At 39.3% G+C, this 23346-nt stretch overlaps 1 protein-coding gene across 1 annotated transcript in view; it reads left to right on the plus strand.

The window, feature by feature from the left end:
• Positions 1–1169: 1169 nt before the first annotated feature.
• EPHX4 (epoxide hydrolase 4) overlaps positions 1170–23346 on the plus strand; it is a 49085-nt gene continuing 26908 nt past the window's right edge. The window contains exons 1-3 of the mRNA XM_037154433.2: positions 1170–1415; positions 3642–3727; positions 22426–22583. Of these exons, the coding sequence (XP_037010328.2) occupies positions 1185–1415; positions 3642–3727; positions 22426–22583 (475 nt within the window). The 5' untranslated portion in view covers positions 1170–1184. The remainder of the gene's footprint in view (positions 1416–3641; positions 3728–22425; positions 22584–23346) is intronic.

The raw sequence follows: 23346 nt of genomic DNA on the forward strand, positions 1-23346 counted from the left end.
AAGAAGAATATATTAGACTGGCACACAAGTACATAAAGATGTTCAACATTAGTCATTAGGGAAACGAAAATTTAAATTTCTACATACTTCTTAGAATGGCTAAAATTAAAGATTTCTTTGACAATCCCCAGTGCTTGCAAGAATATATATAACTTAACCATAACTCTCACACATTGTCCATGGAAACTCAAAATCGTACATCCACTTTGGAAACCAGTTTGTCAGTTTCTCATAAAGCAGACTTGCCACCTGACCCAGCAATCTCATTTCTAAGTATTTACTAAAGTGAAATGGAAACTTAGAGTCACACACACATACTTTTATGTGAATGTTTATAGTGGCTCCATTCATAACCACCAAAACTGGAAGAAAGGAACAGATAAACCGTATGGTACATCCATTCAATGAGACATTAATGAGCAGTAAAAGAGGAACAATAGACATAACAGCACAGTTGAATCTCAGAGCATAATGTTAAGTGTAAGTTGTCAAAAACAAAAGGTTACATACTATATGATTTCATTTATACAATATTCTTGTAAAGGAAAAAGAGGGGCAGAGAACAGACCAGGGCTTTCCAGACTTGACTATGACTTTGAACTAAATGGGGACTATCAACACCTTTAGAGGTGTTAGGAATAAAGTTATAATATCTGTTGCATAGTATGAAAACCAGTTACTCCCCTCGCCTTCCACGCCCCATAATTTTATGGTCCTAATAGAGTTCCAAGTGGGATGGACGACGAGAGGATTCGAACTGCGGTCAAAACAAGACTGGCGCTTCCCTCCCCGTAACCGGAGCTGTTTGAGTCTCGCCTCCAGTTCTTCACAGTGCGGAGGTGGGATTTCACCTTGTGGAGGAGGACCGGGTCTCCGCCCTTGCTTAGCCCCGAGCGGACCTCGGACCTCGCAGTCTGGAAGCGGCAGCTCCCGAGCGCGCGCGCGTTGAGTGCTGAAGCCGAAGGTTGAGACTCGGCCGCCGGCCGGGCGCGCGTGCAGTGCTGGAGCTGGAGGCAGACACTCGGCCCGCCGGCCGGGCGCGGCGGCTGCCGGGCGGCCGGCGGGGAGGTGCGCGCGGAGCGAGCGACCGCAGACGGACGCGAGGGTGGGCAGGCCTGACGCGCCACTGGGCTCCCCGCCTCGCTCCAGCGCCTCAGACGCGCGGGGGGCGCCGCCGCTGCCTGATGGCGAGGCTCCGGGATTGCCTGCCCCGCCTGATGGTCACAATGAGGTCTTTTCTGTTCTGGTCCCTGATTTATTGCTACTGCGGGCTCTGCGCCTCCATCTACCTGCTCAAACTTTTGTGGAACATCGGCCAGGGACCTGCGCAGACCTTTCGGAGGGTTGCCCGGAAACACCCTCCCCCGAGCTTGAACGACCGTTCCTTGGGGACCCACTGCTACGTGAAGATCAAGGTGAAGGTCTGCGCCAGCTCGGCGTTGTCAGGAGGGAACGGGGGCAGTGAGAGCCGAGGGCGTGGGCTGCTCCTTCCCTGATGCCCGGCCTAGCGTCCCCCTGTGTGTCGGCTCGCAGGGCGCGCGGCAGGGACGGCCGAGATGCCGGGGGAGCAAGAGAGGCCCGAGAGGTGTCGGGACTGTTGGTGTGTTAACGTTCCCCGTTTGTTCTGGGGAGGAGGGTAGGAGAAGGAAGAGGTGTGGGAAGAGAGGGAAGGAGAAAGAAGGAGAGAGGGAGGGGGAGAGAGAGAGGTTACATGGAGTTTCTGTAGTCCTATTATATTAGTGTCCCACCGTCCACCACAATCCAGAATAATTCGCTCCCATTCCTAATGTAAGGGGAAGCTGTCTCCGGTCACCTTTTTGCCCTTTGGAGCTCAGATCGGCTGTAGGGAATGGTGAGCCCTACTGCCTCAGAAGTCTGCCCAAATATTAGAGATTGAGAGAGTGAAGAGAGTAAGTCATCAGAAACCAGAGTTTATTTAAGTTAGCAGAATGGAGCATTCACAGATGACCTATGCAATATGAAATCGTAAATAAATGGTGTGTATTTGTGGAGAAGGAAGCCTACTTTTGAAGTTAGAGACCACAGGAATGGGATCAAAAGTAAAGGTCAGGCATGCAAGCAGATTCTTTAACTGTCCATGCTTGTGTCCCAAGCTTCCTCACAGCCCACAGATACTCTGTTTCCTGCGACCCTTTGTGATGCAGCCTGTAGTTTGACTCACAGGCCGTTCAAAACGAGCTTCACAGGAGGGTACATTTATGTCACCAAGTGGGGGATTCCTATTTAGGAGCTAGACTGTCCAGCAGCTAGAGTTCAAAAGACCAGGGGATATGCCTTTCTTACCTTTATTCAGCCTGGGATTGATATGAGAATTAAATGAGTTAATATTTGTGAAACAACAGCAACAAAAAAGAACAGTGTCTGGCACATACTAGTGCCATAGTAGGTAAAAAAAAAAAAAAAAAGCAATTTCTTCAACTAAATCCAATGAAGTGCCCACAGTACTTTATCTTCCAAGACTTAATGCCAATAAGTTATTGAACTAGGAAGGCATTCTGTAGTTGAGGGCAAAGTGAGATTTGTTGTCTTCATCCAGTATGAGGAGAAAAAAACTATTAAAAAAATCATCTGAAGTTCCCCATAATGCCTTTCTTCTTTCTCACTGATCAGCTAAAGAGTTTCCCAGGAGACAGAACCAAGGAATAAAAAGAACGTTGTCCTGGGAAGTAGGACTTGATGGGAGTTCTACTCACAGACCTACTCCCAACCAACCTCATCATCTGTGTTAACATATTTGGGCCTCACTTTCTAAGTCTGTAAATATGATGGCATTGGATCAGATGGCCTTTAAGATTTTTTTTCACATCTAAACACTCAATTGCTTGGGTAACCCAAGATAAAACCCAGTGTCCATGCTCACCTTTTGGTTCTTGGGTTTTTTCCTCATTTTTTCCCAGAGTTTTTGATTCTCTTTCTTGCTTTTCTTCTTCTTTTTTTTTTTTTACCAGTTTCCTCCCTTCAGTTTCCTCTATCTGCTGTATTCCTGACTCATCTCCATGCTTTTTATTTCCCTTGGGCAGTCTTGTCTCCCACATGCAGATGAAGTCTTGAACACTCGGCATTCTGCTGTTACAAATACACTGATGTGACGTGAGGAGCAGGCAGCGAAGGGAACTGTACATGCAAACCTCAAAATAATGTGGGAAGGGAGGAACTAAAAATATGAAAAGGAGGTGTGAATCATATAACTGATGGCACAGCTCTCGACAGGCAAGCTGAGAAAAGTACATGGCCAGGAGGTAAACATGGAAGGAATATTAATTCAGATCAGAATTATTTACATGTCCTGTAGAATTTGAATGAAATGAAATGTGACACAGCAGTAAGAGAAAAGTCACAAATTGTGACATTGTTTCAGAAGCTCATGATATACAAATTGCCCTTGTATGAAGAAGAAAGGCAGGTACTATAAAGGGAATGTTGACAAAAGTAAACCTGTTGGTTTACCCTCCTGATAAATCATGAAGGTTTTTCTTCTTGAAAAATTAATGTTTATCTTATTTTTTATTATTAAAAATAATACAAGTGAGTTTTTAATGAAATGGAAATACTAAATGTACTGCTTTGACAATCAACACAAATCAGCACTAAAATTGTATGCCCTCTATTTACTATGGCAGGATTCGGGGTTAAGATTTCATTATGTTGCTGCTGGAGAAAGAGGCAAACCACTTATGCTGCTACTTCATGGATTTCCAGAATTCTGGTAAACTCACCAATTAACTTCTTCATTTGCATTTAAGACTTTGCTTATCAGAGTGTTATATATACTGAGACTTTACTAATAAGTGCTTTGAGGGTGCTAGCACACTAGGCATTAAAGAAAAGAATGGAGGATGGCAAAAACCCATCTATTTCATCAGTTTTTCAGAGCAAAAATTCTATGGATCCCTCTCTTGAGAAGACACTCTCCACATAAAGATTTTTTTCCACTCTACATTTAGCTGCATAAGTAAACATAAATCTTTTTCATGACAAACTTTTATTTTATTCATCTGGAGACAACTTAATTAGGTGGTAAACAGCCCATGAAAATCAACATATAGGGTTGTTTAGGGTTGTTTAGTGGAGTGCTTGACATAATTGGCTCACAATAAAAGGTAAGTCTGAAGCATTAGTCCAATCTGCATAAAGTAACATGGGCGGTGAATTTTGGCTCAGTCACTTAATTGCTTGCAGAGTCATGAGGATAAAGAAAGTCAAAACGTGTGAAAGACCTTTCATATGGCCCCAGTGAGTACTCACGAAGTGTCCATTTTTTTCTTCATTCCCATTCACTCAGTGTGGAGATCCGTGTGCCAGTACTAACATTCTCAATGCATTTGTTAATAAAGTACCTTTTATTCATAAAATATTAGAGTATATCAAGGTAATACCTATTCCAGAGCTAGGTACCTTTTAAATCAGGACTTTGGATGACACAAAACCTTTAAAATTCTGCCCTGCCTGGTGTGGCTCAGTGGATCAAGTGCCAGCCTGCGAACCAAAGAGTTGCTGGTTTAATTCCCAGTCAGGGCACATGCCTGGGTTGCAGGCCAGGACCCCGGTGGGGGGCGTGTGAGAGGCAGCCACACATGGATGTTTCCTTCTTTTCCCCTATCTCTAAAAATAAATGAAATATTTTTTTAAAAACCTTTAAAACTCTAGAGGAGGTGAATGTATAATTGTGGGATTCTAAGTGGTAAGAGTAATAGTAAGAGAGCAATTTGGGGATGGGGCATTTCCTGAGACCTTTAAAAATCAATTTCCTGATTCTGGCAGAAGATGATGATGTTGATAAGGATAGTTAACATTTACTGAGCATTTACTCTGTACCAGGGGCTCTTCTACATGTTTTACATGTATTATGTCATTTAAGCCTTATAGCTACCCTCCAAAATTGCCAGCGCCAGAAAGTAAGGCTCACCTTGTTCTTGAACTTTACAGCTGATCTCTGCTGTTGGTCCTCAGTATGTAGAAAGAATGGTACATGGATTTTTACCCTTCAAATTTCACACCTTATGGAAACATCCAAAAGGGTATTAAAAGCCAACAATATAATGATATCTTACTATAATATTTTATGCCATCATTCTGAATACAGTTCATGCTGTGAATTGGGGGTTGATATTTAACTTTTTAGAAAGAAAAAAAATTTTTTTTTTACTTTTTTTAATTGATTATGCTGTTACAGTTGTTCTATTCCCCCTTTATTCCCCTCCACCCTACCCCCCATCCCCACCATCACCCCCCCCTTTAGTTTATGACCATGTGTCTCAAGTCCTTTAGATTCTATATTTCCCATGCTATTCTTGCCCCCCCATCTATTTTCTATCTACTGTCTATGCTACTTATTTTCTGTACCTTCTCCCCCCTTCTCCTCCTCCCACTCCCCTGTTGCTAACCCTCCACAGATCTTCATTTCTATGTTTCCACTCCTGATCTAGCTGTCCTTTTAGTTTGCTTTTGTTTTAGGTGTGGTTGTTAATAACTGTGAGTTTGTTGTCCTTTCACTGTTCATGTTTCTTTAACTTCTTTTTCTTAGATAAGTCCCTTTAACATTTCATATAATAAGGGCTTGGTGATGATGAACTCCTTGAATTTGATCTTATCTGAGAAGCACCTTATCTGTCCTTCCATTTTAAATGAAAGTTTTGCTGGATAGAGCAATCTTGGTTGTAGGTCTTTAGATTTCATGACTTGGAATACCTCTTTCCAGCCCCTTCTTGCCTGTAAGGTCTCTTTTGAGAAATCCGCTGACAGTCTGATGGGGACTCCTTTGTAGGTGACTGTCCCCTTAGCTCTTGCTGCTTCTAGGATTCTCTCCTTCATTTTAATCTTGGCTAATGTAATTACGATGTGCCTTGGTGTGTTTCTTCTTGGGTCCAACTTCTTTGGTACTCTCTGAGCTTCCTGGATTTCCTGGAAGTCTATTTCCTTTGCCAGATTGGGGAAATTCTCCTTTATTATTTGTTCAAATAAGTTTTCCACTGGTGGCTGTGCCTTTCCCCCTTCTGGTACCCCTATAATTCGGATGTTGGAGCGTTTAAAGATGTCCTGGAGGTTCCTAAGACTCTCCTCATTTCTTTGAATTCTTGCTTCTTGACTCTTTTCTGTTTGGCCATTATTTGCTTTCTTCTGGTCCACTCCATTGATTTGAGTCCCAGTTTCCTTTTCATGGCTATTGGTGTCCTGTGCAATTCCATTCATTTCAATGAGTTTCGCCTTCATATATTTGTCTAATTTGTCCGTATAATCAACCAGTTCTGTGAGGATCCTAATCACCAATTTTTTAAACTGTGCGTCTGTGAGTTTTGCTATTTCTTTATCGCTTAGATTTATTTCTGGGGCTCTGAGATCCTCCTGCGCCATTCTTGGTCTGTTCCGGCCCTTTAAGTGTGAGAAGCCGGCGGCTTGGATTCCCAGGTTGCTGGGTTGTGACGCTGTATGTGGGGGCGTGGCCAGAGCGGGGAAATGGCGACCCCCTCTGCTGCTTCTCACAGCTGGGTGCGGAGGAGCAGTGCCGTAGGTGGTTCACCTGGGCCGGGCCACTCAGAGTCGCTGGGTTATGACGCTGTATGTGGAGGTGGGGTCAGAGCAGGGAAATGGCGGCGCCCTCCACTGCCGTGGGGACCTGCCGGTCCGGTCCAACCGCCCACTTCCTCGCCTGTCCACCCTCGCACAAATGCGCGACCTCAGTCAACACGCAGCCCCGGGCCCGGCTGTCTCCCCCGCGGTCGCTCGCCTGGTTGCTCGCTGGGTCGCTCACTAGGTCCGACCCTGCGCCTGGATTCCGCGGGCCTGAGTGTGTCTGACTGAGACCTCCTGTGCAACCCTGCTCCGCCAGCCGCTGGTTTCGCCCCTTTACCTGTCAGGCTGAAGAATTTGTTGTTAACGGACTTCCGAAAAGTTCAATTTTCCATGTTCTGGCTGTGTTTTCTGTTGCTAATATTTAGTTTTCTCTAATCTTGGTTGTGGGAGAAGGCACGGCACATCCACCTATGCCTCCATCTTGGCAGAAGTCTCAGAAAGAAAAATTTTTAAAGATTGTTCTCTCTTTCTACCTCATACCAACCCCAATACTTGTCTGTCATCTCTTTCCTCCTGGAACTTTACTTCTTTACATGTGAAACAATCTACATGAAGATGAAACAAACCTACAACCACTTGGTAATTGTCTTGAGGAGTTCCAGAGAACAGCAATGATATTCATTCAGTACAGGAACAGTGGATGCTGTTCATATTTTAAGATATTATACTTTTGTACCTTTTTTTACAATGTTGTCCCATTATTTAGTCTTTATGAGAGAGAGCACTTTTACAAAATGAAAATGTCTGTTGATTTTTGTACTTGTCCTAAAACTTTCAGTGGAACCAACACTGAAGTCTAGGAAGGGCCCAGCACTGGTTCTTGCATTATCATTCGGTCCCATTTGCTCCAGCAAATTCAAGTCTTGGATGTGTCCAAAAGGGACCTGGTCATTGTGAGGAATGGTTTAATTTTGAAAAACTCCTAGAGATGCTTTCACTCTGAAGAACATAGATTCGGAAATAGTAGCAGATCATAGGAATGAGTCCCTTCTAGTCACCAAAACCACCATTTGTTACTCCACCAGAGCCTTGCTATGATTTAAAACAACATAATGAATCCTTGATAAGTCAGTTACTCAAATAGACCATATTGAATTCACTGAACTTTGCTGACCATTAATTTGAAAACTACCTAATTGTTCAGAGAGATTCCAAAAGCAACTACATGGAGATTGCTGGTAATGAAAACCCTTTGACTATGTCATACCCAGCTAAGACCTCTATGACCAGGCTTACTCTGTCTTTCCTTCCAAACAAATTGCTGCTATTATCCATTATGGAGTCTAGTCAATTTTATTCAGAACTCCATTCAGGAAAAAGTCAACTCAAAGTGGAGTTTACAACAAATTTAGTTTTAAAAATTTTTATTGAATCTATCAGGTGACATTTGTTAGTAAAATTATATAGGTTTATAGTATACAATTCTATAATGTATTATCTGTATATTGTATTATGTGTTCAACACCCAAAGTCAAGTCTCCTTCCATCACCGTTCATCCCTGCTTTATCCTCTTCTACCTCCTCCCAACTCTTTTCCTTCTGGTAATCAGTGTACTGTTGTCTGTGTCTATGAGTTTTGTTTGTTTTGTTTCTGGTAGTCCCTTCAGTTCTTTCACTCAGCCCCTTAACACTCCAGACCTCTGACAGCTATCTGTGCGTTCTCTGTATCTGTGAGTCTGTTTCTATTTTGTTAGCTTATTTTGTTCATTAGATTCCACATGTAAGTGAAATTGTATATTTGTCTTTCTCTGACTGGCTTATTTTACTTAGTACAATATTTTCCATGTCCATACATGCTGTTGCAAAAGGTAAAATTTCATACTTTTTTAAAGCCAAGTAGTATTCCATTAAGTAAATGTGCCATAGCTTTTTTAGCCACTTAACTACTGTTGGGCACTTGGGCTGCTTCTAAATCTTGGCTATTGTATATAATGCTGCAATGAACACAGGGGTACATATATTCTTTCAAATCAGTGTTTCATATTTTTTGGAGATATCCTGAGAAGTGGATAGGATGAATTAACATCGTTAAAATGTCCATATTACCCAAAGCAATCTATAGATTCAATGCAATGCCTATCAAGATTCTAATGACATAGTTTGCAGAACTAGACAAATATTCCAAAAAATTTATGTGGAGACACAAAAGACCTCAGATAGTCAAGAGAGAAGAACAAAATTAAAGGAATCATACACCTGATATCAAACTGTACTACAAGGCCACAGTAATCAGAAGAGCATGATACTGGTATAATAACATATAGATTAATGGAACAGAACAGAGAGCCCAGAAAAAAAAAAAACATGCCTTTATGGTCAAATTAATATTTGACAAAGGAGGTAAAAACATACAATAGGGTAAAGATAGACAGTAAATAGTGCTGGGAAACAGATACATACAATAATAAAATAAAATTAGACCAATTTCTTACACCACACGTAAGAAGAAACTCAAAATTCATTAAAGACTTAAATGTAAGACTCAAAACCATAAAAATCCTAAAAGAAAATACAGGCATCAAAATCTTGGACATTGATCATAGCAATTTTTTTTTACAATATATCTCCTCAGGCAAAGGGAAACAAAAGAAAAAATTTTAAAAATGGGACTACATCAACTAAAACATTTTTTCGCAGCAAAGGAAACCATCAACAAAATGAAAACACAACCCACAGAATGGGAGAACACATTTGCCAATTATACATCTAATCAGGGGTTGATATCCAAAATTTATAATGAACTTATAAACTAAATACCAAAAACCAAACAATCCAATTATAAAATGGGCAAAGGACCCGAAGAGACAATTCTCCAAATAGACAGTTCTCCAAAGAGGACATACAGATGGCCAAGAGACACTTGAAAAGATGCTCAATGTTATTAATCGTCAACCAAATGCAAATTAAAGTCACAATGAACTATTATTACATCACACCTGTCAGAATGGCTGTCATCAGTAAATCAACAAACAAGTGTTGGTGAGGATGTGGAAGAAAAGGAACCCTCATCTGTGCTGTTGGTAGGAACGCAGATTGATGCAGCTACTGTGGAAAGCAGTATGGAGTTTCCTCAAACCAATTTCAATGTACATTATACGTGTAAATATTATTCCTCTATTAAATTATTTGACCTAAATACAGAAGAAATAAAAATCTTATTTGTAGATCAAGTACATCAAACTATTTGACATAATAAAAGCAAAGTAATCATAAATTGGCAATGTGTGTAAAAGTGCTTTTTAAATAGAAAAGCATTATCTGAATTTGTTGTCCTGACCTAAGAACAGCCATTGAAAATTGGTGGCATTCAATGTATATTATTAGATATTACACAGGAACAGTAAAATCCTGTGTCTTCTTTTTTTAAAATCTAAAGGAAAGATCAAACAAGATACACATCTGTGAGTCCTTTACCTAAATTAACCCAAAATAAGGCTGTTAAAAGATGACTTTTTTTTCCACTCTCTCTCCACCTATATTTGCATGGCTTTTAAAATATTCTGAGCTGATGCAGGCAATTTCTTTGAGTCATGTTCATCACCAGCTGTATGGAATGCATTCATCATTATTCAAGTGCTAAGGCAAATGAGGGCTCTTCAAACAGCTGAGCACAGAGGCTGATCGCCAGTGAAGGGGAAAGGGATATTCTGCATCTGAAAATGGCTAGCCTGGGAAGCCAGAAAGCCTTCTTACACCGAATAATATCTAGGAAAGAGGTTGCTTTTTAAAAAAATAATTTTTATTGTATTTTTTCCATTACCATTTAGTCACGTTATACACCCTGCAATCACTACACTGTTGTCCCATGTCTGTGAGTCCTTTTTCCTCAATCCCTCCACCCCCTAACTGCCCCCACCTCACTAGCTGTCATCCTGCTCTCCATCTATGAGTCTGTTCCTATCTTCCTTGTTAGTTCAGTTTGTTCATTACATTCCACATATGAGTGAAATCATATGGTATTTGCCTTTCTCTGACTGGCTTATTTCACTTAACATAATGTTCTCCAGGTCTATCCATACTGTTGCAAAGGTAAAACTTTCTTCTTTTTTATGTTGAGTAGTTTTCCATTGTGTAAATGTCCCATAGTTGTTTTATTCACTCATCTGCTGATGGATACTTGGGCTGCTTTCATATCTTGGCCATTGTAAATAACACTGCAGTGAACATAGGGATACTTACATTCTTTTGAATTAGTTTTTTGGGTTCCTTCTGATATATTCCACAAAGTGGGATAACTGGGTCAAAACGCAGATCCATTTTTGAGGTTTCTCCATACTGCTTTCCACAATGGCTCCACCAGCCTGCACTCCCACCAACAGTGCAAAAACAGTTTCCCTTTCCCCACATCCTCATCAGCACCTGTTTGTTGATTTATTGATGATAGCCATTCTGACAGGTGTGAGACATCTCATTGTGGTTTTAATTTACATTTCTCTGATAATTAGTGACATTGAGCATGTTATTATATGTCTACTGGCTTCTCTGGAGTATATCCTCTTTGGAGAAGTGTCTATGCAGGTCTTTTGCACATTTTTTAATTGGATTGTTTATTTTTTTGGTGTTGAGTTTTGTAAGTTCTTTACAAATTGTTTATATTAACCCCTTATCAGATATGTGAGCAAATATGTTCTCCCATTCTGTGGGTTGTCTTTTTATTTTGATGATGATATTCTTTACTGTGCAAAACATTTTTTATTTGATCTTGTCCCATTTCTTTATTCTTTTCTTTTCTTTCCTTTCCCTTGCCAAAGAAAAATATTTTTTCTTTCCCCAAAACATTTTCTGATAAAAAAATATTTATCAGAAAAAATATTGCTATCAGTAATGTCCAAGATTTTGAGGCTTTTGTTTTCATCTATGATTTTTATGGTTTTGGGTCTAACAATTAAGTCTTTGGTCCATTTTGAATTTTGTGTATGGTGTAAGAAGATGGTCTAGTTTCATTTTTCTTCATATTATCTGTTCAATTTTCCCAATACTATTTATTGAATAAACTGTCTTTAGCCCATTGTATGTACTTGCTTTCTCTGTCTAATACTAACTGACTATAAAGGTATGGGCTTATTTTTGGGCCCTCTATTCTGTTCTATTGATCTATGTGTCTGTTTTATGCCAGTACCATGTTGTTTTGATTATTGTGGCCTTAGATTATAGTTTGATATAAGATAATGTGATTCTTCCAACTTTGTTTTTATTTCCAGGATCACTATTGCTCTGCAGGGACTTTTGTGGTTCCATATATACATTTGAAATATTTGTTCTAGTTCTGCTAAATACATCATTAGAGTCTTGATAGGAATTGCATTGAATCTATAAATTTTTTTGGGTAGAATGGACATTTTAATGATGTTAATTCTTCCTAAGCATGAACATGATGTGTGCTTCCACTTGTATCTTCTTCAGTTTTTTTCTTAAGTGTCATAATTTTCCAAGTACAGGTCTTTTACATCCTTTGTTAGGTTTATTCCTAGGTTTTTTTTTATTCTTTTTGTAGCAGTTATCAATAGGATTGTTTTTTTTAATTTCCCTTTCTGTTACTTTATTGTTGGCATATAAAAATGCAACTGATTTCTGGATATTAATTTTGTACCCTGCTACTTTGCTGCATTCATTTATCAGTTCTAGTAGTTTCTTGGTTGGAATCTTTGGAGTTCTCTATATATAGTATCATGTCATTACCAAATAATGACAGTTTTACTTCTTCCTTTCCAATTGGGATGCCTTATATTTCTTCTTGTCTGATTGCTGTGGCTAGGACTTCTAGTACTACAATATGTTCCCTGTCTTGTTCCTGAACTTCAAGGAAATGCTTGTAGCTTTTGTCCATTGAGTATGATATTGGCAGCAAGTTTGTCATATATGGCCTTTGTTATATTTAGGTATGTTCCCACTAATCCCACTTTTTTTAGAATTTTTATCATAAATGGGTGCTGGATTTTATGAAATGCTTTTTGTGCATCTATTGATATGATCATGTGGTTTATATTCTTCCTTTTGTTTATGTGGTGAATCACATTTATTGATTTGCAAATGTCATGCCAACCTTGCATTCCCAGAATAAATAACACTTGATCATGGTGTATGATCCTTTGGATGCATGCTCTCTTCAGTTTGCTAATATTTTGTTGAGGATTTTAGCATCTAAGTTCATCAAGGATATTGGCTGATAATTTTCTTTCTTTGTAGTGTTTTTTATGGCTTTGGAATTAGAATAATAATGGCCTTACAAAATGAGTTTGGGAGCCTTCCCTCCTTTTGAATTTTATGAAATAGTTTGAGAAATAGAGGTGTTAGTTCTTGGAATGTTTGGTAAAATTGCACTGCGAAGCCATCTGGTCCAGGACTTTTGTTTCTTGGAATTTTTTTTTTAATTACTGCTTCAATTTTACTAGGTGTAATATGTCTGTTTAGATTTTTGCTCATTTAGTTTTGGAAGGCTGTATGTTCCTAGAAACTTATCCATTTCGTCTAGGTTGTATAGTTTGTTGGCATATAGTTGTTTATAATATTTTATTATAATCCTTTGTATTTCTTTGGTGTCAGTTGTTACTTCTCCTCTTTCATTTCTGATTTTATTTCTCTGAGTCCTTTCTCTTTTTCTTTTGTTGAGTCTGGTTAAAGGTTTGTCAATCTTGTTTATCTTTTCAAAGAACCAGCTCTCGGATTCGTTGATCTTCTTTAATCATTTTTTTAGACTCAATTCCATTTATTTCTGCTCTTATCTCCATTATTTACTTCCTTCTACTCACTTTGGGCTTTGTTTGTTGTTCTTTTTCAAGTTCCTTTAAGTGTAAAGTTAGACTATTTATTTGAGCTTTTCTTATTTTTTGAGATAGGCCCATAATGCTGTGATTTTCTCCATAGGATGACTTTCCCAGTGTCCCACCGATTTTGCATTGTATTGTCCTCATTTTCATGTGTTTCTAGGTACCTCTTGATTTCTTCATTGATCTCATTGTTGACCCATTCATAGTGTAATTACATGTTATTTAGCTTCCATGTCTTTGTGTGTTTGTCAGTATTCATCTTGTGACTGATTTCTAGTTTCATAGTATTATGGTCAGAGAAGATGTGTGATATGATTCAATCTTCTTAAATTTATTGAGAGTTGTTTTGTGTCCTAACACTTGAAAAGTATGTATATTCTGTTCCTTTCCGGTGAAATGCTCAGAAGACATCATTTAAATCCATTTGATCTAGTATGTCATTTAAGGCCTCTGTCTTATTGATTTTCTGTTTGGAAGATCTATTCATTGAAGTCAACAGCATGTTAAAATCCCAAAGTATTGTCGCTGTTACCCTTTGTGTCCATCAAGATTTACTTTGCATATTTAGGTGCTCCTATGTTGGATGCATAAATGTTTAATAGGGTTATATCTTCTTCTTGGATTATGTAGTGTCCTTTGTCTCTTACTATAGCCTTCTTTTTAAAGTCTATTTTATTCTACATAAGTAATATCTATTTTATTCTATATAAGCCACCCCAGCTCTCTTTTGCTTTCCAGTTGCATAAATTATCCTTTCCATCCCTTTACTTTTAGTCTGTGTGTATTTTTGTATCTGAGATGTGTCTTTTGGAGGCACCACAGATATGGGTCTTGTTTTTTTATCCATTCAGCTACCCTGTGTCTTTTGGTTGAAGCATTTAAGCCACTTACCTTTAAATTGATAGATACATATTTAGGGCCATTTTATGTTTAGATTATTTTCCTCTGTTTCTTTCTTTCTTTTTTTCTCCTTTTTAAAGGAAGCTCTTTAACATTTGTTGCAGTACTTGTTTGGTGTTAACAAACTTCTTTAGCTTTTTCTTGTCTGGGAAGCTCCTTATTTCTCCTTCAATTTTAAATGATATCCTTGCTGTGTAAAGTAGCCTTGGTTGTAAGTCCTTGCTTTTCATCACCTTGGATATTTCATGGCATTCCCTTCTGGCCTAAAATGTTTCTGTTGAGTAATCAGCTGACAGTCTAATTGATGCACCCTTGTATGTAACTACCTGCTTTTCTCCTGTGGCTTTTAGGATTCTCTCCTTGTCTTTAAGCCTTGTCATTTTAATTATGATGTATCCCAGTGTAGGCCTCTTTGGGTCCAACTTGTTTGGTACTCTTTGAGAGTCCTGGATTTGTATGTCTTTTTCTTTCACCAGATTAGGGAAGTTTTAGTCATTATTTCGTCAGATAGGTTCTCAATTCCTTGCTTGCTCTCTTCTCCATCTCATATTCTCATGATGCAGATATTGTTATACTTTGTGTTGTTCAAAATGTTCCTTAATCTCTCAATTTTCTAAATTCTTTTTTTGTTTTGCTGCTCCACCTATGTGTTTTTTTCTACCTTGTCTTCCAAATCACTGATTCAATCCTCTGCTTCCTCTGACCTACTGTTTATTCCTTCCAGTGTATTATTTACTTCAGATACGACATTCTTTATTTCTGACTGGTCCTTTTTTATGGTTTCTTTTTTTAAAATATATTTTTTATTTTATTGATTATGCCATTACAGTTGTTCTATTCCCCCCCTTCATTCCCCTCCACACCCCTCCCCCACCATTCCCCCCCCCTTTAGTTCATGACCACGTGTCTCAAGTTCTTTAGATTCTATATTTCCCCTACTATTCTTACCCTCCCCCTATCTATTTTCTATCTATGGTCTATGCTACTTATTTTCTGTACCTTCTCCCCCCTTCTCCTCCTCCCACTCCTCTGTTGCTAACCCTCCATGTGATCTTCATTTCTATGGTTCACTCCTGATCTAGCTGTCCTCTTAATTTGCTTTTGTTTTAGGTGTGGTTGTTAATAACTGTGAGTTTGCTGTCCTTTCATTTCATCTTTTTTATCTTCTTTTTCTTAGATAAGTCCCTTTAACATTTCATATAATAAGGACTTGGTGATGATGAACTCCTTGAATTTGATCTTATCTTGAGAAGCACCTTATCTGTCCTTCCATTCTAAATGAAAGTTTTGCTGGATAGAGCAATCTTGGTTGTAGGTCTTTGGTTTTCATGACTTGAAATACCTCTTTCCAGACCCTTCTTGCCTGTAAGGTCTCTTTTGAGAAATCCGCTGACAGTCTGATGGGGACTCCTTTGTAGGTGACTGTCCCCTTATCTCTTGCTGCTTCTAGGATTCTCTCCTTCATTTGAATCTTGGCTAATGTAATTATGATGTGCCTTGGTGTGTTCCTTCTTGGGTCCAACTTCTTTGGGACTCTCTGAGCTTCCTGGATTTCCTGGAAGTCTATTTCCTTTGCCAGAATGGGGAAGTTCTCTTTCATTATTTGTTCAAATAAGGTTTCCACTCGTGACTGTTCCTCTTCCCCTTCTGGTACCCCTATAATTCGGATATTGGAGCGTTTAAAGATGTCCTGGAGGTTCCTAAGCCTCTTCTCCTTTTTTTGAATTCTTGTTTCTTCATATTTTTCTGTTTGGTCCTTTTTTCCTTCCTTCTGGTCTACTCCCTTGATTTGAGTCCCAGTTTCCTTTCCATTACTATTGGTTTCCTGTCCATTTCCATTCATTTCAGTTAGTTTAGCCTTCATATGTTCCTCTAATTTGTGACTAAAATCAACCAGTTCTGTGAGCATCCTGATCACCAGTGTTTTGAACTGTGCATTTAAAAGTTTGGCTATTACTTCATTGCTTAGATTTATTGGCTCTGGGGCTCTTGAGTTGTTCTTGAGCCCTGTTTTGATCTCTTTGTGCCTGTTACGTATGAGGAGAGATGCCTTAGGTGTTCACCAGGGTGGGGCCACCCAGGTCCCTGGTTTGTGACACTGTATGTGGGGGCGGGGTCAGAGAGGGAGTAATGGCGGTCCTCTCCGGTGGCCCAGTTCACCTCGCCGCTCGCTCCCACCTGTTTATCTGAGTGCAAATGTGCGAGCCCGCCACCCTGGGCCAGGGCCTGCTCGATCTGTCTCAATGCTCGTCTCTTTACTGGTTTATCTGTGCGCAAATGCACGACCGCAGGCAGCCAGCCGTGCCACACCTTCCCTGGGTCCACCTGTAGCTACTCTGCACCTGGGATCCGCACCCTTGGCTTCCTGCATGCTGCCCGGGCCGGGGGATCTTTTTTGCCCGACCCACTCCGCTGCTGGCTTAACCCCCTCTCACCGGTTTAGCTGAGCAGGTCGTTGTTTTCGGACTCCGTATTATTCGATTTTCTGTGGTTTGGTTGCATTTATTGTTGTCAAAACTTTATTGTTTTTAGATTTGTTTGTGTGAGGAAGCAAAGTGTTTCCATCTATGCCTCCATCTTGGTGGAAGTCCCTTTTTTATGGCTTCTATATCTTTTTTCATATTGTTGAGTATCTTTATAATCATTACTCTAAAATCTCTATATGATAAATTGCCTGCCTCCCTCTCATCTAGTTCTTTTGGAGTATTCTCTTGTCCTTTTATTTGGGGTTGTTTCTTTGTCTTGACTTTTTGGCTGCTTCTTTGTATTTTACACCTTAGTTATTAAACTAATCAATGAAATAGCCTTAAGCTGCAATCAGGAGCCCTGCTTAAGCTTCACAGGGTGGGACAGAGTAATTCCTGCTGGTGGAACTACTGCTTCCCCTCAGTAATACTCTACCTGAGGAAGATGGCTTCTGCAGTATGGGGAATGGCTCAGCACAGGGATCCTGGTGTCTGTTTCTTCAGGTCTCTTCTTAGAGCCACCAACCCCAGACCCCTCAAACATCTCTAATCCACTCTGCCCTCCCTCTGCCAGAGCCCAGGGTAAGTGGCTGCAAACCAAATTTTGTGTGTTGGCCATTTAAGAGGCTCTCTGTGTCTCCAGCATCTTTCCCTGGCAGGCAGAAACCCTACTACTTTCCACAGCTGGATGTTTCTGGGCTCCTTTCCAGCTTTGCTGCTGTGGGCTAGGAGCCTCACTTGGGATTTAGACCCCGCACTTCTCAGGAGGAACCCCTGGCCTCTGAAATATCCCTCTAGCACTTCAGTTGATGCCTGTGGGAGCCCAGCCAGCCCTCTCGTGCCTCCTCCACAGTCCCTTACCATTTGGTGATGTGGCTTCTTCTGTCTGTCCTTAGTTATAAGACTTCTCTCAAGCTAGTGTTTAGTAGGTTATTCAGGATGATTTCTCTATAATTTAGTGGTAATTCCAGATGGGTCCTGGGAAGAAGTGAGTGTAGCTTCGACTTACTCTTCTGCCATCTTGAATTTCTGAGGTTGCTTTTTTAGAGTTCTCTGTTATTGCCAAAATCTACCTGAAAAAAAAAATGGATGAAAATAGCTTGTTTTGTTTATTTATAATATTTTCAGAAGTCACTGATTTTGTAATATGTCTCATTTTTGTATCAAAGGGTTTGTTTTTGTATTAATCATATGAATGACATGTCCATCATTCTAGCAGAAATGTGATTTCCTTTTCAGTTTAAAGTATAAATCAAATATCAAATATACCTAATTTATAAACTCCAGGAAGATTATATTTAAAAATTATTCTTTTGCAGTTTATTAAAATAACAATTGTCCTATTTCTTAAGGTATTGTTTGACTCTACTCATTGATAATGATAATGACAATGTTAAAGTTATTTGTAAGGCAATTTAAATTATTACTATGGTATTGAATATGTAGGTATTATGTTTGCATAATATCTAATACAATTTTAAATGTAAAATATTTTGAGATTATACACATTATTTTCAATCAAACTTCTACCTTGAAATCTCTAATTAAATGAATTCTGAATGAGACACAGATATTTAAAATATTAAAACAATGCATATTTTTATGGGGGTAGGTGCTAGGTAAGAGGTTCAGGGATTAAGAAGTACAGACTGGGCCCTGGCTGGTGTAGCTCAATGGATTGAGCACAGGCCTGGGAACCAGAGGATCACCATTCGATTCCCAGTCAGGGCACATGCCTGGGTTGCAGGCTGGTTCCCTGCAGGCCAGTTCCCAGTAGTGGACGCACGGAAGGCAACCATACATTGATGTTTCTCTCCCTCTTTCCTTCCCTTCCCCTCTAAAGATAAGTAAATAAAATCTTAAAAAAAAAAGAAGTACAGATTGGTAGTTATTAAACAGTCAGGGGATATAAAATACATCCCCTGACTCCATAAAAGCAAAAAAAAAAAAAAACCCAAAAAAACAAAAAACCAGTGCTGTGTTTATTTAGTACTAGTAGCTTAGTGCCCCAGAAGCAGCAGGATTTGAATCTTGCTCTCTGCTACTTGCTAATTCTGTGACCTTTGGTACATTAATTAACCTGTTTCCTCAGCTCTAAAGTGGGGATGATAATAATACCTGCTTCATAGTATTGTTTTGAAGATCAACATTACTATATGTGAAGCACTTACCATTGTGTCAGGCACACTGTGAGAATGATACAGATGCAACTCTTTTATTATACATGTAGTGAATGACTAAGAGTGTGAAGTAATCAGGCTGAAAGACTGGGTAGTAGTCAAATCTTGAAAGTTTTGTCTGCCAGAGAGAGGTTGGGTTCACAATATGAGTAATAAAGTATTTAGAAAGTATTTTAAGCAGGAAATTACATGCAAGAGTTTGTGGTTTTGCTACATCACTTTGGTTTCGTAGAAAGCAGAACTGAAGGGAATGGACACAGACTAATCAATAGGTTGCTGCATTAATGGAGTCCTGAATTAAGACAATGATGCAGAGATGGACAGAAAAAGTGATTAAATAAATATTTAAGAGGTTAAATCTCCAGAACTTTATTGATTGGGCATGATGGATTATATACAGGGAAGAGTTAGGCTTCAATGACAAAGACATAAAAAAAAATCAATTCAAAATTTTAAGTAAGGCTAATGAGAAAATAATATCATAGGTTGACAGATGAGCATCTTTAAGGAAACAAAGTGTTTCATTTGTTTGTTACAACCCAGAGGGAAGATTAGCAATATTGCTATGGCCTAGCTAAGAAAGACACTGTATTAACATATTCAAATCCATTTTAATTGGTAATGATTTACAGATTTTCATAACTCATAGATATCCTGGTAATATACGAAATATTCTGGATCCAGTCTTAATTCCAGATCTGTGTCTGACACCCTTCCTGATAATGTCTGTTGCTGTAAAGTGGGTAATTTGTTTCATTGATATTTTTGCTCTGTGTCATTTCACATTGTAGTCCCAACTTACTGTTGGTTTGTAATCTCAGATCACTGTTCACTTGCCTTTTGCACTCTGAAAATCTTTTCAGACAATAACTGCCCATTTGGCTTATGTCAGATTATTTTACACCATGTATTCATGAACAGATGTGCATGCAAATTTTTAAAGCATATTTTTGATGCGGACTCCGACCAGCAGTGTCCACGATGTTATGGATGAGATAAACAAATTCACATAGACTGTAGAATTCCTGTGGAGAAAAGGGATGATATGGCCACTCTCTGAGTGAGAGAGTGCCCAGCCCTTGCCCGGACAGGTTTTTGTTGCTTTTCTGGGAGCATTACGTCAGGGAAGGTCTTCATTCATCATTGTCAGGATCAAACAATAGATAACATTCAAAGAACTCTGAGGGCTTATTTTGAGTCAGGGTCAGTTAGCTAAGGGCCATAAAACTTTGGGAAACAAACTCATTTATGCTTGGACCCTTATCAGAAAACTGAGGACATTCTTGTCTAGGGCCATACCACCCTGAACGAGCCCGATCTCGTCTGATCTCAGAAGCTAAGCAGAGTTGGGCCTGGTTAGTACTTGGATGGGAGAAAACTGAGGACATTCTTTACAAAGCAGGTTTCACAGGATTTTATGCATTCTGTCTTAGGCCTGATTGCCCTAGGGAACCTGCCCTTTCCAGCACAGGGCCGCACCTACCTCCAGCATTGTTTCAGGGTTAAGTCAGGCAGGGGGAGTAAGGCAGCCAAGAGATTAGGAGATTTCGTGCAGACAGTATGAGGACTCAGGCTGTGTCAAAGTTGAGGAGTGAAAGTCCATTGCCCCCTTTTTCTACAGCCCCCCAAGACCTTCCCTGAGGGACCCTTCACAACCATGCCTGTTTTAGGTCTTCCTTCCCTTGAGGAATCTTACCTGTCATTGGCTGACCAGTCATCCCCCTAGGGCCAAACAGGGTGTAGAGGCTGCACCCCTACCAGGAAGATAAGCTTTGTCTCCTTAGTGGCTTATGGTCCTAAGGTCTCTTACTCAGCCTTAGCCATGGGGGGTTACAGCTTCTGAAACCAGGCAGGGTAGCTCCCAACATATTTTGAGTTCCGTAACATAATAAATCAGTTTGAAAAATCTATCTTTTTTTTCTTTGTTATCCAAAATCACTTTGCTCATTTGAAGAAGAAAATCTTATGAATCTCTGTATCTAAATTAAATTTGCCATTCCATGATCAAGCACAAAGTGAAAGCCTGGCCCAGCAAAGGCCTCCAGGGCTCAGCTAGAGCTATATGGCCATTTTTTCCTCCAAAAATTAAGTGAAGTTTATTGCAGGTTTTTTTTTTTTCTCTTAGATACAGAAAAATTCTTGTGTGCCTTCCTTGGTTCTCACCCTGAATGATTCCTGCTGACAGATGGCTTCCTTTGAAGCAACCTTTTTTTGTGTCCTCTTTTACCAGCCAAGAATCAGAGTGTATGCTCCTTGGTTGCTAAAACCGCATCTTGCTCCTCATTACTCTCTACCTCTGGACTGAGGTTCAAGGAAGAAAAGTGCCCTTCAGCACTGGTCTCCTTGGGACTTGGATTCTTTCCTTGCTAAGACTGTAGAGATGTTTTGGTTTTTGTTTTGTTTTGTTTTCCAGAAATCATGACCCCCTGTTTCTGCTCCCTTTTTACAAAATTCACTTTCTATGTAGCTTGAAGACAGTTTAAACCACCCTTTCAGAGTCACAAAGTGCCTTGAATTGGGGGGAATCTGGAATGTAGTTTGGCCTTTTCAACCTCTTTTAATTTTTTCATTGTGTATATTTTGCCTCCTGGGTATCTCTTGCCGACTTTGCATTATCCTCATTATAGTGGTTACAGTTGTGCCTTCTTATCTTCCATTTTCTAAACCAATAGTTGATGAACTACTACAGAATAGCTGCTGCACCATGTGTTCTACATGCCCTTACAGTTTGTAAGAGTCACTTGTAAGAGTCACAGAAAACCGAATGATATATGAAGTGAGGAGCTGGGGGAAACGTGCCCAGAGAAGTCAGCTCAGAGTGGAGATGAATCGCAATATGAACATTTTAATTGGTCAGCGCCAGTGCCATTTTGGTTGTTTCGTGTTTTTACTATTCACACTTGCTTGTATTCATAGTATAGGATCTTCCCACAAGAGAATTTTGTTTTAGCAAGAAGGGGTTTGTCTTAACCATTTGTTTTACTGGATTGTTTAAGTCATAATCTTTCTGTAATCTACAGATTTTTTTTCATTCATAAGCAAAATGTTATTACTAAAAAAACAATGAGCCCTCTTTGACAGTGGAGTAGGATGAGTCAAATCTACTTTTTCAGAGAAATAAGTTTTCATCTCAAATTTTTTTCAGAGAATCAAATGGTTCTGCAATACAGAAGCGTTTATAGATATAGATTCCTTCATAGCTACACAAATTATTTCAGAAAAGCTTAGAAAATTGATTCATTAAATACATAAAATAAATATTGATTTTAGCATCTGATATTTTGTAGTTTTTGTAAATACTGGCCCTTTGTTACATCCCACTGGTGCTGGTAAAAAAATAATAATAATAATTTTAATAAGGAATGTCAGTGCTCTCTTCTCAAACAGTTCTTTTCTGCTCATGCTCAGCTCTACATCCTTTCTCAAAACAGGGAGTTGCTTATAGTTTTCCACTAGAATATCTGTAATATTACTATTTGTATTGGTTACTGTGGTATTTTTAATGTTTCCTATGTCCTGCAGGTATTCATGGCGTCATCAGCTAAGGGAATTTAAAACTGAATACCGAGTTGTAGCACTGGATTTGAGAGGCTATGGAGAAACAGATGCTCCCATTCATCGAGAGAATTATAAACTGGACTATCTAATTACAGATATAAGGGACATTTTAGACTCTTTAGGTAGGTTACATTAAAAAACAATATTAATTATTTTTAAAGGACTAACATTCAAGACATTGTGATCGGATAACCTCATTTTTTGAGAGGATGCATTTTTCACCTACCTGAGTTACTATCTGGATCCTGTCACCATGGTTTCGGGAACATAGACCAAAACAGTAATAAATACAGGACATTTAAAATAATACATCCAGAATAATTGTTCAGTCCACCAGCCAAGAATGACTTTGAAAATTTGTTGTTTTTAAATAGACCAAATATTACTATTTACTAATTTCAGAACTAATTATTGGGAATTTGAGTCTTATACTCAGAAAATTTGTCTTCAGAACACACAACTAAATAGTTATTTAAAAATGTTACTAAGTGCAACAGCATTTGCATTATCTTTCTTGTATTGATCAGTTAGTGCCACAGTAATCTTAGATAACAAACTACCCCATACTCAATGGCATACAGCCATACGCATTTATTCTTATGCTCATGAATCTACAGATCAACTGTAGGCTGGACACTTCTGAGTTTCTTCCTCAGGCTGACCTGTAGTTCCAGCTGGGACTGGCTTCCCACTGTGAGCTGGGTTAGAACCCAAGCTAGAGTGGAAGGTAGCTATAGCTACCTGAGGAAAGCTCTTTTCCTGGCAGTGGCAGAAATGGCAAGACAGTGAGCTCAGCTGCACACATGTTTAAGGTCTCTACTAGCAGCACACTGGCCAAAGCAAGCCATATGGCTGAGCCCACGATCCAGTCATATACCCATTGCA

This window comes from Artibeus jamaicensis, unplaced genomic scaffold (genome assembly GCF_021234435.1).
Source record: "Artibeus jamaicensis isolate MK-2021 breed Jamaican fruit bat unplaced genomic scaffold, CSHL_Jam_final scaffold_1019, whole genome shotgun sequence".
In the NCBI taxonomy this organism is placed as follows: domain Eukaryota; kingdom Metazoa; phylum Chordata; class Mammalia; order Chiroptera; family Phyllostomidae; genus Artibeus; species Artibeus jamaicensis.